At 47.6% G+C, this 14,901-nt stretch overlaps 2 protein-coding genes across 2 annotated transcripts in view; one reads left to right on the forward strand and one right to left on the reverse strand.

The window, feature by feature from the left end:
- Positions 1 to 1,623, forward strand: part of AFAP1L2 (actin filament associated protein 1-like 2) — a 50,255-nt gene extending 48,632 nt beyond the window's left edge. Inside the window, exons 18-19 of the mRNA XM_010564983.1 lie at positions 661 to 783; positions 1,111 to 1,623. Of these exons, the coding sequence (XP_010563285.1) occupies positions 661 to 783; positions 1,111 to 1,137 (150 nt within the window). The 3' untranslated portion in view covers positions 1,138 to 1,623. The remainder of the gene's footprint in view (positions 1 to 660; positions 784 to 1,110) is intronic.
- Positions 1,624 to 8,843: 7,220 nt separating this feature from the next.
- VWA2 (von Willebrand factor A domain containing 2) overlaps positions 8,844 to 14,901 on the reverse strand; it is a 28,963-nt gene continuing 22,905 nt past the window's right edge. The window contains exons 11-14 of the mRNA XM_010564985.1: positions 13,889 to 14,470; positions 13,018 to 13,569; positions 9,730 to 9,852; positions 8,844 to 8,977 (exon numbers count right to left, since the gene is read on the reverse strand). Coding sequence (XP_010563287.1) covers positions 8,844 to 8,977; positions 9,730 to 9,852; positions 13,018 to 13,569; positions 13,889 to 14,470 — 1,391 coding nt within the window. The remainder of the gene's footprint in view (positions 8,978 to 9,729; positions 9,853 to 13,017; positions 13,570 to 13,888; positions 14,471 to 14,901) is intronic.

Consider the following 14,901-nt stretch of genomic DNA (forward strand, 5'->3'; position numbering starts at 1 on the left):
GGGGGGGGGGGGGGGGCACCCCTGGGATGCACAGTAGCTTTCTGGCAGCTGGGCAGTTGTGCTATTTCAGCCTGCTTAATAATATAATAATATTTAATAATTATAATTATTATAATATAATAATAATTATATTATTATAATATGTAATCTTATACAAATGTATAGATTATATTTAACATAATAAATATAATAATTATCTATAATATACATAAAATAATAATAATATAATGATATAACAGCAGTGATGGGGAGGTGAAAGGGGGCTGGGGCTCAGGAGAGGGACTGTATTTCCCTATGGGACCTTGAGCAACACCCTCTGGGGCCAGGGAGGTCTGGACCCAGCTCCTTCTGCACTCAGCTGAGCAAAGGGATGTTTTGGGGGGGGAAATTCAGGCATCTAAATTCCTTCTTGGGAACTTGGTTCCCATGAAATGGAGATGATCACCGCCTGAGCCCTGCTCAGTACCTCTGCTTGTATCCTCAACACCCAAACACACCACACACACATGCTGGTGGTATTTTGAAATTGGTGTGTCTCTGAAAAAATGTGCCTCAGTGCAAGTGGGATGTGACTGTGACTAGGAGATGGTGGGGAATGGCAGCACTCTCTTGGTAGTCTTGAAGTCATCACCATTTCTATTATTTTTATTGCAGATTCAGGTAAAAAGTTCCAGTCCAGCAAACAGTGCAGAGAACTCACCAGTCAACTCAGCAACGGCTTTAAAAAACCGGCCTTTATCTGTCATGGTGACGGGGAAGGGAACAGTCCTACAGAAAGCTAAGGTAATGTGTGAAAAATCCATCTGGGACAGCCACTGCTTTTCCCTTCTGGCAGTGGAGCAGACTGGCTGTAGTGGGACAGGGTTGTGGGGGGTCTTATGTCTGGGAAGTACCCTTGACTGAGCACTACTTGGAGCAGGCCAGCCTGGTTTTCCTCTGGTCTTTTCACCTGGGCTTGCCCTGGCTGCAATTTAAATGAATAAATGTGTGTATTGCTTATAACAGCCAAAAACCTTGGGTACCAGATGATCGGGTTGATCCTGTGCACATTACGGCTACTATGGCTTGGCACATTTGCCTTTTGACTAATTTGCCTTTATTCCTTGGCAGGAATGGGAGAAGAAGGGAGCTAGTTAGAACCGTGTTTTTCAGAGATGGACTAAAGACTGGAATTGCCCATGCATGGCCAAGGGGATTCAATCACTTGTAGGTGGAGGTTGGGTGTGCAACACAACCACACACCAAGTGCCTCCTCCATGTCACGCCAACTGCTCAGATGCAGCAATGGAGTCAACGGCTGCTGATGCGAGTTATCCCAAATGATCTTGCTCTTTCCAGACAAGTCCCAATCACATAGCTAAAACAATAACAACCAGTGGCAATCCTTGCATCAGATTCCTAACCCAGTTGATGTAAACAAGAATGTTACTGTACATAGGGGTGTTTTGTGTATTTCTACTCTGAAGGTTTATCAATGAGTTATTAAGGTTTCTATATTAGTGACAGTAGTGGGTTCAGAAGGGGCCTCTGTTATTCTTTATACCCCAGTGGTTTTCAACCTGTAGTGGCAAATTGCAGTCAACTGAAGTCTCACCTGTCTTGCTGCCAGTCATCGCTCAGCTGCATTTCATCCAGCCTTCAGTCAAGGGCAATAACCATGCCTGAGCAGTGCTTGAGACACAAATGAGAAGCGCACAGCAGCCTGTCCAGGGGATTTTTTAATTCAGTGTCCTGATGCATCCCAGCATGTGCTTACTTCTACCAGGCTGCTGCAGATTTGCCAGAATATTGAGGAAGATCCCTGCTCACCTTCTTGTGCTATAAGCTGTGTTACAGACTGATGTCACCAAGAGCTCTGGGCAGATTCAGTTAACTTTCTTGAAGATCTTTGTCTACTTCACCTGAGGACTTCATTCTGAAAAAAAAAAAAAATCATCATAGTTGAAGGTTTGTTAATAATTTACTGAAGGCCCAGGCCTGCTCAGCTGTTGGATGGGGAAGCTGGATCCCAGTGTATCCTTCAGGGCTTGCCCTTTCCCAGGGGAGGGGAGGTAAAGCTGTCCCTGTGCTCCTGCCCCAGCTGTGAGCACCACTTTGCTGATGCTCTCTGGTCCTCACAGAGCTGCAGCTGTACAATCTGCTGAAGACATCCCTCTGCAAAAGGGGCCCCTCCACAGAGGCAGGGCTGATCTGCTCTCCTCCAGGCCTGGCAGGCAAGGGTGCACTGCCACATCTCTGGTGAGCTGCTGGCCATCTTGGTGCCATCACCCTTATTTTCAAATTATTAAACTTAATATAGCCTTTGGGCCCTGGCAGTGTGGCCCACAGAGCCCACCTGCCTCTCCCCTAGCCAAGCTTTCCAATGAAAGATGTTGGACATTTGGGACCGCTAAATTTAAAAGACATTGAAATTTGAAGGGGGGTAAGGGGAGTTTCAGAAATCCATGCACCCTCTCCTCCCTGTACCCTGCTGTCATGTCTGATGGCCTGGAAGCTCCTCAGCCTGTCTCCTCTGATGGTCCTTCAGCCCTGGAGCCCAGGCTCAGTTGCTGGGTTGGCTGTGCCAGGGCTGCAGCTGTTTTCCAGCTGTGCAAAGCTAAAGCAGCACTGGTACCCTGGCTGGGTTGTTCCTGGGCTCCTGCAGCTACACCGATGAGCAGGACCCAGAGCCAGGGTAAAGACAGACAGGCAAAATGTTGTACCTTCCTAACCCTTGAAATCCTTTGATGGGCCTGAGACCACCTCTGAAGGGGTGTTCCTTCTTCACACAAAGGCCCAACAGCCAGGGAGGAGTGCGGGGCTGTGACACCCAGAGCTAGCAGTGGCACTGGGGTGAGTGAGGATGTGCTGACAAGGGGCTCTGGGGTTGCTTGCCACTGCCATGGAGCCAGAGTGCAACAAAGAGCTTGGTCAGGGTATCCTGGAGGCAAGAAAGGTGACCTCCCTTTTTTTTTTTAATTTGAAAGTCTCTGCTACAGTGCAGATTGAAGAATTGCTAATCCCAGGCCTCAGGAGGAGTACATCAGCCCCAGCTGTCAGGCTTGTCCCTGTGCAAGGTTTGCACATAGGAAAAACTCATGCAAATAAACCACTGAAACACTTCTGGTTCAGGACCCAGGGGACTTTCCTCTCCAAAGCACAGGGAGGCTATGGGCACCGTGAGGCTTTTGTTTTCACCCATGATGAGCTGGCAGGAGAGCCTCTCTACACCCTAAATATGTGTCAAACATGCTCTTACCGTACACACTCTGCTGTCATCCTCCAGGAGTTGTCCAGACATTTCACAGTGGTACTGAGACAGCGATGGATGAGAGCAGCTCTGCTTTCCCCACCACAGCCCAGTCAGCTTCAGTGGTCCCACGGGGCTATCTCCATCAGGGGATGGTAAACATAGGCAAGTCCTGAGCAACACACGTTCCCCAAACAAGAAATGTTAAACAATGTCTCTGCATCCCCATTGTTTTCCTAACTCAAGGCATTTCCTTTGTTGTAACTGTGACCTATAAAGTGGCGCTTTAGAGGGTTTTATAATAAAATGTTGAGTATATTATGTTACCAGTGTTTTTTCTTTGTAATGGGGCTTGTCCCTGCTCTACTTGCCAGTAGATTTAAAGTACATCAAACCCCCAACACTGTTTGTTAGTTACTAGGAAGTTCCTTAGCTATGCACTCTACAACTGCAACAGACTACAGCTTAAAAAATTTAGTCCTCTATAGTGACTGCACCATCTATCAAAAAAAGTTTTGGACAGCTAACCCACTGAAAAATAGCAATAACCCTGAGAATTTGCATGAATGCATCATGAATACATGTAACAGATTCCTACCTGTATCTCCGTAGCACAGTCCTCTTGCACAAAAGCAGCAGAGAAAAATGCATCCACTACCTTCCTCTGGCCACTAGATAGCAACTGTGTGCAATGCTTAGTGCCTGCTGCAGTCACGAAAGGGAAAACCAGGATGGGGTTTAGCTGGAAAGGAATAGAGTTACTAAAGAAAGTGATTGAGGCCAGTCTTTACAGAACAGACACCCAGCCAGACACGTCTGTGAAATATCTTTTGGTGGCTGTACCACTACTCGCTCCACTCCCGCAGAAAGCTTGGGAAGGCACTGTAGCTACAGCACAAAATCCTGGGGAATGTCCTGCTCCCCTGCCTTTCCTAGTCCGCCCATTGACACAAACCTGCCAACAAGCCCATCGGTGTCCTGTCAGCCTCTGAGCCCAGGAATCCCAAAATAATAACTCGATTTGGGATTGCTGTTTTGTGAGCTCAAGGGGCAGCAGCAGTTGCTTTTATCCTTCCTCAGCAGCACTGCCCATCACCTATGGCTGCTTTGTAACACCGCAGCATCAGCTCCGGCTATCCCCAGCACACCTCTGCCTTTTGATCCCCATGGAGCATTGTGGTAGCAAACACAGCTGCCAAGGGGCACAGCTGCACCCAGATTGAAGAACTTGCTCACCCAAGCACCACAAAGCCCTTGTGCCTGACACAAGTCAGTCTCATCCTACAAAATACCACGTTGAAGGATTGGGCCCCAAAACACAGCTGTGTAGGGGAGGCAGAGCTCCTACTGGATATCTAACACACAATTTAATGCTTATTGTTATTGCTTTGTTAGTTATTCCCAGCATAATTCTCACCTGTGCACAATGCAGCCAGGCCACTATGGGGCCTGCAGTGTGTCACAAGCAGAAGCCCATATTCTTCTAGAAGGAAATTTGCTGCTACAAACCATTTTTCTTAGGTATGAGAAACGTGCTGAGTACACTCAGTTCTTGCTTTGGATACAACAGCTACTGGGGCACCCTGCCTAGCACATCAGGAGAGCTAGTGGGCACTTTGATTTCCAAATAAGACACAAGTGCCAGATTTTAAAGGAAAAAACTACTTCTTACTGGTGGAGAAGTTGGCCTAAATGTTTATAGAAGTTGTTTTGGGTATGAATCAAATTACTTCTACTGAAGAGAGTAAGATTGCAGGTGTTTTGCAAGCTGAAGAAGCCAGCTGGCTTTAAGGGGAGCATCAGCAGACCCCATGCCAGTGCTACAGTACCTCCCTCAGGCTGGCCCCGGCTGTTGGTGCCCAGGCAGAGTGGCACAGCAGGGTCCAAAGCCCAGCTCCCTGCCTGCAGCCTTTACAGTACAGGCACCGAACACATATACTCATCACAAAGAGGCATGGTTTTGCTCGCTGAGGGAAGGTAAGACTAAAGAGGGTGAAATTCATGGTACTTACTTAAATCCCAGTTTCTTAAAGGAGAAACAGGCTCTCCCCTGAAGTCAGCACACGGCCCGCGACCAGCCACGGCTCATCCAGCGATCCTACGGAGTGAGAATAATTCACAGCTCCCTTAGTAACGGCAGCCCAGACATCTAATGACAACCTGGCACAGACAGCATCCCCAATCCCAGACAGGATTAGCGCTGGCTTCGCAGGGACCCCACCTCCTTGGTGGCTGTGCCAGCCTCAAACATCAACCCAGCCTTAAGGGAATGAGCTCCCATCAGGTAAGTTCTCATTAAGTATTTCTGATTGAATCAAAGCAAGTCTGTGAGAGTGAATTGAATAAGGGATCATGTCAGAGACCCAAGCCCCTTACTTACTCTCTTTTTAAATTAAGATTTGCAGGAGAAAGGGCCTAGAAATTAGCCAGGATCTTCAACTCAAATTTTTAAAAGGAAAAAGAAAACAGCTCCAACAACTGCTCAACAAGTGTCCTGCTTGCCTGTGGGATCAGCAGGTCTCTCCAAGAGCATCCCATATATCCTGATCTTTGTTATCAGCTTGGCTTTTCCCATCTCCTCCCAATGCCCCAACACCTCCTTACCTTGCAAAGTGCTTTGTCTTGTACAAAAGGAGAGCTGGTGGATGCTGCCACTGCCAGAGCACATCTGAGCAACAATCCAAGGCTTCAGCAATCAGCCACGTTTAGGAGGAAGGTCACAGTCACAGCACACGTAGATCCCTGCCTCACGGGGATCCCTGGGGCATTTTGGGCACTGAGACCTCAGTCAGATGCACACGGAGGGAGGCTAAGGGCTGGGTTTAGGAAGCAGCTTTCCTGAAACTCCTTCACGAGTTTCCAATCTTTCATACCGTCTCTACTTGAGAAACTGATGCACAGGGCTAGATGTATCCCATCCAGCATTAAAATGTTGTCTCCAGCATGAGATTTCACAGTCTGCAATTCCCAAATTCCACAGAGAGGTTTGTCTGTCTGTGCTTAAAACCAGCAGGATGGTACAAACACAGGGTTTGCCCCCCCTTCAGGACCCAGGCAAGCATCTTTTGTCCCAGTCAAGCCCATGCACTCTAAAAATGTACTTACTAGCTGTGCATTAAAACAAAGAGAACTTACAAACAAAGATTACACCAAACCACATTTGCCACGAGGCAAAGTCCTCAGCAGCACTGTACAAACTGTCCTGCAGGCAACAGGGATACAAAGAAAAGGCTTTAAGCACCTGTACAAGGCTAGGAAAGCACATCCCAGCTCCAGAGCTGTGTGCCAGACGAGGTAAATATGCTTCCATTTGAGAGGGAAGACTGATCGTGCAGAGGACAAATGCCTGTGAGGAGTGAACTAACGATGCTGTTAGACCAACTATAGCAGAGAAGCCACCAGGGAGCTGCAAACCCAACAGGGCAATAAGGGTGAGAAGTCACGGTCTCTCTGACCCCTCACGCAACAGAGGATGCACAGGGAGGCCAGGGAGAGTTTTCAGAGCAGTCTGGCTGGAATCCAGCCAGCTCCATGGGCACTTCTGCACCATAAAACACGAACCACATCTTTGGTGTCAGCTGTGAGTCTGATCTAGCCCATTCTCCCTACAAGAGATGAGTGACAGTTTTACAGCAGAGGCAATGCTTAGCTACAGCCATGCCTAAATAAGTAACATTAATAGATTAGTTTCTCTTTCTATCCCAAATGTTAGCCCTTCAACTAAGCCTCTATTTTGCTGTGCCTTAGGACACAGACAATCTACTAAAGTGACAGTGAAAAGAAAGAGGAAATTCTCCTTTCTCCTAGCCTTGTTTGTCCCACAAGGTACGACAGTGCTGCTCCTGTCTCAGTGCCAGCTTTCATCCCCGGGAGTGCTTTTAGACCATTCTTCCATTGACAACAAACCTGCAGAGTAATTTGTGTCTCTCTTTGTACATCTAATGTTACTATTCAAACATGGGGCCAGGACATCTGGGTGAAGGGGTTTTTCTTCTTCTGGGAACAATAGATGCTATTTTCACAAGTGCTGGCAGTCACAGTTAATGTCTCTGCCTCAGCCCTGTCCAGAGCTGCTCCTGCTCTCCCAAGGTGATGGATGCCATGGGAAAGGCAGCAGAGAAAAACCCAACAGTGTGAACCATGGGCCCTGGGGGAGAAATTATGTAAATTTTACAGCTTCATGGGCAAACTGATCTAGTGATCCATCGGTGCTGATGCTCTGAAGGATGCAGGCATGTGGCCAAACTGTCTTTAGAGACACATGAACCATCACAGCCCAGCAGAGGCCCAGCCTATGCTGCAGAGACCACTGCTGCGCTGGGGACAAGATCAACTTAAAACAACGAGGGGAGGCAGAAATGCCATTCAGCTCACCCGTCCAGGTTCAGGCCAGGACAAGCACACTGTTCTCCCCAGCCAGCTCCAGAAGGAGAGCAAAGCAAAATGGCAAAGCTCCGAGCCATGGAAACAGCACCAAAAAGAAGAGGTGAGACTTGACCTGGAATGGGCAAAAAAGAAGGAACAAGAGAAAAATACACACTGGCGAAGGAGAGAGCAAAGATGTGGCCAGCAGGAGGAGAAAGGAAAGGGTGAATGAGATCTGGGAGGAGAGGTCCAGGCCTTTTCCTCCTCCGACCTGCACATTGCCTGCCGTGCTTTGCTCCCAGCACCCGTATGAAGCCGCTCAGGAGGCTGTCCGGGTCCCGTCCCCTCCAGGTCAGACTGTGGCTGGCAGGTAGGAGTGAGGCTGGCAGGGGACGAATGGAGTTAAACCTGAAAGCAGACAGACCAAGGTCCAAAGACCAGCGGGACAGTACAAACCATGGCTCCGTCCAGAGCCTACAACAGGCCGGGACCTTTGTTTGCAAATGGCTGGAGGATTGCCCTTACTCGGCGTCCTTGCAGCATAGGTAACTGGATTTGACCTGGGTCAAATCTAGGACAAAAATAGTCAACGCACCTACTAAAAATAGCAACACACACTGACTGTCACAGCTTTGACTGGAGTTGCATAAATCATTAAATGCTCTTGCAAAAACAATCCTTTTCAAACCTCTCCTTATCAAAAATAGGCAGCTACCAAATGCCTATGAAGCTAAACCATATTCAATCACTCCAAATAAATTCAGAGAAGAAAGTGGCATGGACAATTTACAAAACAGAATAGAAGCTCGTAATCAGTTCTCCTTCCTCTTGTCTTTCTGCATGTAACAAGCCATTCACTCCAGCACCTGGCTGCTAGTGCATAATCTATGTTATACCACTTCAGCAGGAGCTCCAGAACTGTTCAGACTTCTACATATTTTCAGGTTAACTCAAAGATCTCTCAAGAAGTCTGTTTAAAAAAAATAATCAAACACCACTAGAATCTGGATGAGGAAATGCAAAATGCCAGTAATAAATACTTAAACACAAATATTTACTTCAAATAAAAAAGAAAGAGAGCACTGGGAAGCCCAGTTTGTGCAATGCAGGAACTGGGAATGGCTTCAGCACAGTCCCTGTGCTGGAGCAACTCAATCAATGTCAAGGACAGTGGTGGCTTCCTGGATTGTGCCTGCGAGTGGCAGTAAGCGTTCCTGGACAGAGAACTGGAGCACCCAGCACATCTGTGTCAGTGTCTCTGATCCACATGTCTTTTGGTGTGCCGGGGGGCTCTGGAGAAGTGCTGCAAACCACTTGAACTCTGCTGTACATGGGAGTGTGGAGGAAGGACCGGGGACCTCAGAGAATCGCCCCGGAGAACTCCTGTTGCGGAACAGAAACACAGGTGTGGGATAGGGGCTTTAGGACCAAGTCATAAGTTCATGCTCAGTCCATTACAACCCAAAAAGCATCCACTTGGCCTTAGCTGACAGACATGAGAGGCCATGGGGTGGAAGTCAGAACTCCTAGACTCAGGTAAAGAGCACAATACTAGGGGGGAAAAAACACTTAATTGAGAACTTCTCACCATGGGCACAGGACCACCTCTAGGGAGCCAGAGGCTCACAACCTCCTGGCCATTGCTCCCCTGCTGAAGAGGAGGAAGGCAATGGGGAGGCTTTTGTGCCACGGGAAATGCTGAAAGCAATAGAGAGTCACACTCCAACAGAGATAGCTCCCTCCCATTAAAAGGGAGCCAGAGCTTTCCACCCCGGGGGTCAAAGAGGGTTTGCTTCTTCTAGCAAGGCAGAGGGAAAAGAGGAACAGAACAGAGTGGAGGAAGATTACCAAAATTATTACACCTTTTTGGGGTCCCCTCACAGTCAACTCACTTAGTGAATATGTAAAACAGGGCACAGCTTCTTGAGAGAAGCCCTTGTTCCCCTCAGCAGCCCAAACCTCTCCACTTTCCACGTGACAAAGGCCATGCCAGCACCAAGACCCAGCCACCAAACAGCTGTCCAAGAGTTACAGCCATATCTCTGCTGGAGGGAGAGGTGGAGATGTGGGATCCGTTCAGAGGGGCTGGGCAGAATGGATGACATCTGCCGTGGTTGCCACCTGCTGATCCTTACTGCTCTCACAGTGGGGTCCTTCCCAGCCGTGGCATTTGCACCGGTAGCTCCCAGGCCCGAGGATGCATACGCCCTGGTTCATGCACGGGTTGGGTTTGCACAGGTTCACGGGGCTTTTTGCTTCTGCAACAAACACAAACAGAACAGCAGGCTCAGGCACTTCTACAGAGCATTAATAGCTAGGACCCACATCCATCAGGAGTGCTGCAAAAATAACAGCAACTATATATTCCAGACATCAAAAACTGTCATCTAGGGCTAATGGGATTGGAAAGCCACATTAACATGGCAGAGGGCGCAAGCTCACAACCCTGTCTTGACACACAGGACAAACTCCTCTGTGTTTAACCTAGAGAAGAGGAAGAAAAACAGCTTTGCTAGATGTTCTAATCTGGAGGAGAATATTCATAATAAAGCTTAAGAGTGGCATCATGTTAGGCTGCATATCAAAGAAAAGCAAAATGGAGCATCTTCAGAGCTGTGCACTGAACACATGAGCACCTCTAAGCCCTCCACATCCAGACACTCCCAATGCAGAGCAAGACACATGCCCTGCTCCAAGCAGTTTACAACCCCAAATGCCACTGGAGTTCAAACCCCTTTGGCCTGGAGAGGACGTGAGTTTCCACCAGAGAGAAGCAAGGACAAGAAGCCAGCTAGGAAGCAGGAATGGCATGAATGGAAAACAACAGGGGAAAAATTTCTGGGCTTCTTTTCTAGGAGGTTTGAGAGAAAACCCTGCAACCACAGCCCAAGCTGTTATTAGCCCTGTTCTTGCGCAGTATGTGACAGCTTTCCCAACCCTCTTAACACAGCAGAGCCCAGCTGTCAGCAGGGCTGGCAGTGTTTCATGCTGCCTTGCTGTGAATACATTAGGTTAAGTAGCAGCATCCCAGAGGGATTTGCTTCCAGTCTGCTGGCAACACCACCGCAGTGTTGGTAAGGGCGTGAAATTCCTCTGCTGAACAACTACGTGGTGTAGAGTCTGGAGCTGCTAGCCTTGCCCTTTGCTCTGCGGTAGAAAATGCACAGAGGGAGTAGAAAAAGGGGGAGAAGGAAATAATATAAATTCTATCCCCTATCCATCAGGACGGTTGCTACAGCTTACCACACATTGTACTCATTCTCCCTGTACAGATAACGATATGTGCACATCAACTCTCAAACTACACCCAAGATTGGCAAAATTATAATTGAAATTCAGTTTTTTGACAGTCAAATCCTAGATCTGAGACATCTCAGTCTTTAGTTCCTGTTGATTTTATATGGAGCCAAGTTGTGTTCAACACCATTTTCTCATCATGGGACATCTCAGATAGAGTCCTGCCTGACAGTGTATCCCCAGGGATGGCCACTTTCACTGTAGTTTGGTATTGCTGCTGACAATGAAAGCTGGATCTCTTGGACACACCACTCATCTTCCAGGTGCTGGCTGCTCCCCAGAGAACCTTTCCATGGTGCTCTGCTCCACATGCCATGCATCCACCACCTCCCTCCACAGCTGCTCCACAGCATAACCTCATGGTCCCTGTTTGGGGGAATCATGCTGTTCCACCCAGATGCTGTTTCTCTGAACTCAAGCCTACTCTTAACACAGTATCAACTTCAACAAGCTTCTTGCACTTCAGGGATTATACCCTTTGATGATCACAAGAGCTTGTGTTTCTGTTAATCAGATTCACATATATTTAATGCTTGGGATCTTTTCTCCTAGACCCTGGATTGTTCCTTTCAAGTCTGTTTTCAGCTGAGCCACAGAATGAATATGATATTCCAGGTGTCCAGAGGCAGGGTCTGTTTCTCAAATACTTGTATCATGAGTCATAAATTTTTTAAAGTCCTTTCACAGGCAATGATTCTGTTATTGAGCCTTGGACTCGGGAGTAGAAGACTGAATGAAGGGCTTATCTTTACATCGCCCTTGGTCTCAGCCCATCTACTACAAACAGTGATTACCTGCACATGAAATGAAAGCAGCAATTCAGTCTCAGGAAATTATATGTTATTACCCTGACTCATTGAACCTTGCCCTTCAGCCGTGGCACCGTAGTCAATTTCATGGTACAGTAGATTGTTTTTATAACAACACAGCTGAAAATACCACTGCAATAGGAGCACATTGAAAAGCTCCAGGTAGAAACTGTCTGCAGAGCCTGCCAGGAGACCAGCTCCTCACCCCAGAGAGACAGCACTGTAGTTCTTTCTAACCCTGAAGGAGCCACGGGCATGCCCAGAGATGAAAAGGACCTTTGATTGTGCTGAAACTCAATATGCTGCTTCATTTGATCTTACAAATGGGTTAAAAACATAACAAAAGCAAATAGCTAGATGTTAAACTCAGACTATTTTGAATGAGAAACAAGGCATGGCATTTTAACTAGAAGAACTTTCGCCACCACTAATCCCTGCAAACTAGGGCTGCTATCCTTTCTGAAAAGCTGACTTCCATCAAACACAAGCACTCACACTGAGCATGCAAATGTTTCAAACTTGGTATTGGGGTCAATTTTTTTCCAGCTGGAGACTGGCTCTCAGGACTCAAAGTTTTGAAGAAAGTGCACTTTTTTTTTTTCTTTTGCACAAACATGAGCTTTTACATGAATATTTGAAAAGTGTTCCCTCCCACTTTGGAGATAAGCATTTGGTCCTGCAAACAAAATTAATTACAAGTTGTCTGAAGGCCTCAGTTTAACTGTCCGCAGGCTTCAAAATGGGCAGATTCTGATTTTAGGATTAAATCCTGTGCAACGCAAATAAAATCTTGAAAGCCTACATGATAACTTCAGTAGCGGGACACTAAGGAGGAACAGGATTGATAAGGTTTCAGACCCAGCACTTTGCAAACAGCTGGGCACAAACCTGTTGAACAAGACAGCAGAGGCCTCGCTTGGGAACCAACACTGTTGGCTGCAGAAATGTGTCCCATTAAGCCCCCCCAGCAACACTGCAGGGGGTACAGTATTGCACAGTAAATTCTACAGGTTTAAAGCAACATCAGAAAAAGAGTAAACTTCTTTTTCTTTCAGGGAAGGCAGAACCTCGACCTGGCAGGGCTGGAAAGAGCCAGTCACACTAAGCCCAATCTCACCCACTCGACTGAATCTTAGGGAAGGTGGTTCCTCTTCCTATAGGATTGCTTTGGACAGTCACCAGATCTCTATGCTATAGTTTCCCCCTCTGTAAAATGTGAAAGATAGTATCAAGCTTACTCGGTAAAGCATCAGAAAACCTACAATAACAACAGCTGGTGGCACCAGCGTAAAGAACGAGGATGGGACATTCTCTCACCTTCACAGATTCTTTCAATGATAAGGTCTTGGTAATACTGCAGGTCTTCATAGGAGGAGATGTGGACCAGGTAGTTGGGAGACCCAGCAACCCTCAGCAGCGTGTCCTTCCGTGCGTCCCCAATGACAACCACAAACACCAAGATGCCATTGTGCCTCAGCTGCTGAGCTGGGGCAGCTGCATCCTCCATGCCGCCTCCGTTTGTGAGCACCACCACCACCTTGTTGACACCAGGTCTTGCTCCTTTCTGCACTGTCATCACGTCACCATAAATATGCAGCAAGGCACTGCCAGCAGAGGCCGAGTCCCCAAGGAAAGGCACCTGGTCGATGGCTTGGAGGACAGCTGAATTGCTTGTGTGGGTGTCCAAAGCGAACACAGTGTGAGCTTTGCTGCCATAGATCACAAGGGCAATTTGGGTGACATCACGGTTGATGCTGAAATGTAAACAGCTGCTCCTGACAAAGTCCCTCAGCCGCAGAAAATTCTCCAGGCCAACTCCAGATGAGGCATCCACTGCAAATGCTAAATCAAGTGACTGCACCTGGCAGCCTGGATAAAAGAGTGCAAACACAGTATTTTTCAGAATATATATGTAATCCTTTCTGACCAAATAAAAGCAGGGGGTGGAAATGGTGGGCAAAATTCATCTCTGCTGATCACTGACTGTGAAGGGTGATCTACGACCCTTTCACACCAAGAGAGATCCATCATAAAAAGCAGTGATGGAAGGTTAGTCCCTGGATCTGTGACTGACACAAACAAAACAAGCACAGTCATACTTCTGTCCTTCCCTCCTCCCCAGTGGAGTTCATAAGAACTCCTCATGGCTTGACAAAGTCGTCCCACAATGCCCATATCACAGCCTTACCTTCAGGATTGTCCACACTGCAGATTCTTCTCTGCAGCTCTGGGATCCTGTTGAACAGGTCCTGGGGGTCCGAGTAGACAATTGTCTGCTTCGGACTGCCAGTCACTTTGGTCAGCTCTACTCTCATGAAGCTGCTGCCTACACCGATCAAGAAGAGATCTTGGTCCCTCGCGTACTTAGCGGCTTCTGTCACTGGATCCTGGGACTTGGAGTCAGTGAGCAAGACAACCACACGTGGGAGATCATCCTGCATGTCTGCAGAGACTGGGGTGTTCCTAAAACCATGCTGTGCAATGTACTGCAGGGCTCTGCCTGTCAGAGTTCCTCCTCCACTGAAATTCAAAGCATCGATGCGCTTCATGAGACTGAATGCATCCCTGTGCTGGCCCACTTCAATGGGTATCCTGACATCATTATCGTACTGGGCCACCCCCACATTCATTGGCGAGTCCTGGCCCATCACTGCTTGGAGGAACCTCTTGAGGAATGCCTTGTAGCGCAGGAACCCTTCCAGTGTGACCCCTGCTGAGCTGTCCATCAGAAAAAGGAGATCCACACCGCACTCGAGGCTCAGCTTTGGTGCTGAAAAGGGAGACAGCAATTTGTCATTTGCAGGACAACAAGACAAGCATGCTAGGCACCTCAGCTGGGGCCTGCTGGAAGCCCTGTGGTGTGGAGAAGGAACATCATGTCCAGTAACCTAAATGGTTTGCCAGACATGTCATGAGCTGGAGGACAACTGTGCCAGGAGCGCGCTTTATTTTGGTTGGATGCCACATAAGCCTTTAGAGACAGGAAATATCTATGGGAGTCTGGGGGGGATTCCTGAACTTTTGGATGGCAAACTTCAAATTAGAAATGACAACTCCACTTTCTTAGTACTCTGGGGAAAACACTCTAAGTTTCAGTATATTGCTAGGTTTACAGTTGGACTTGATGATCTTAAAGGTCTTTTCCAACCTAAACAATTCTATGATGCTATATCATTTATCAGCGAAAGGAGGGACTCCAAG

Source organism: Haliaeetus leucocephalus, unplaced genomic scaffold (assembly GCF_000737465.1).
Source record: "Haliaeetus leucocephalus isolate CR32 unplaced genomic scaffold, Haliaeetus_leucocephalus-4.0 Scaffold184, whole genome shotgun sequence".
NCBI classification, from domain to species: domain Eukaryota; kingdom Metazoa; phylum Chordata; class Aves; order Accipitriformes; family Accipitridae; genus Haliaeetus; species Haliaeetus leucocephalus.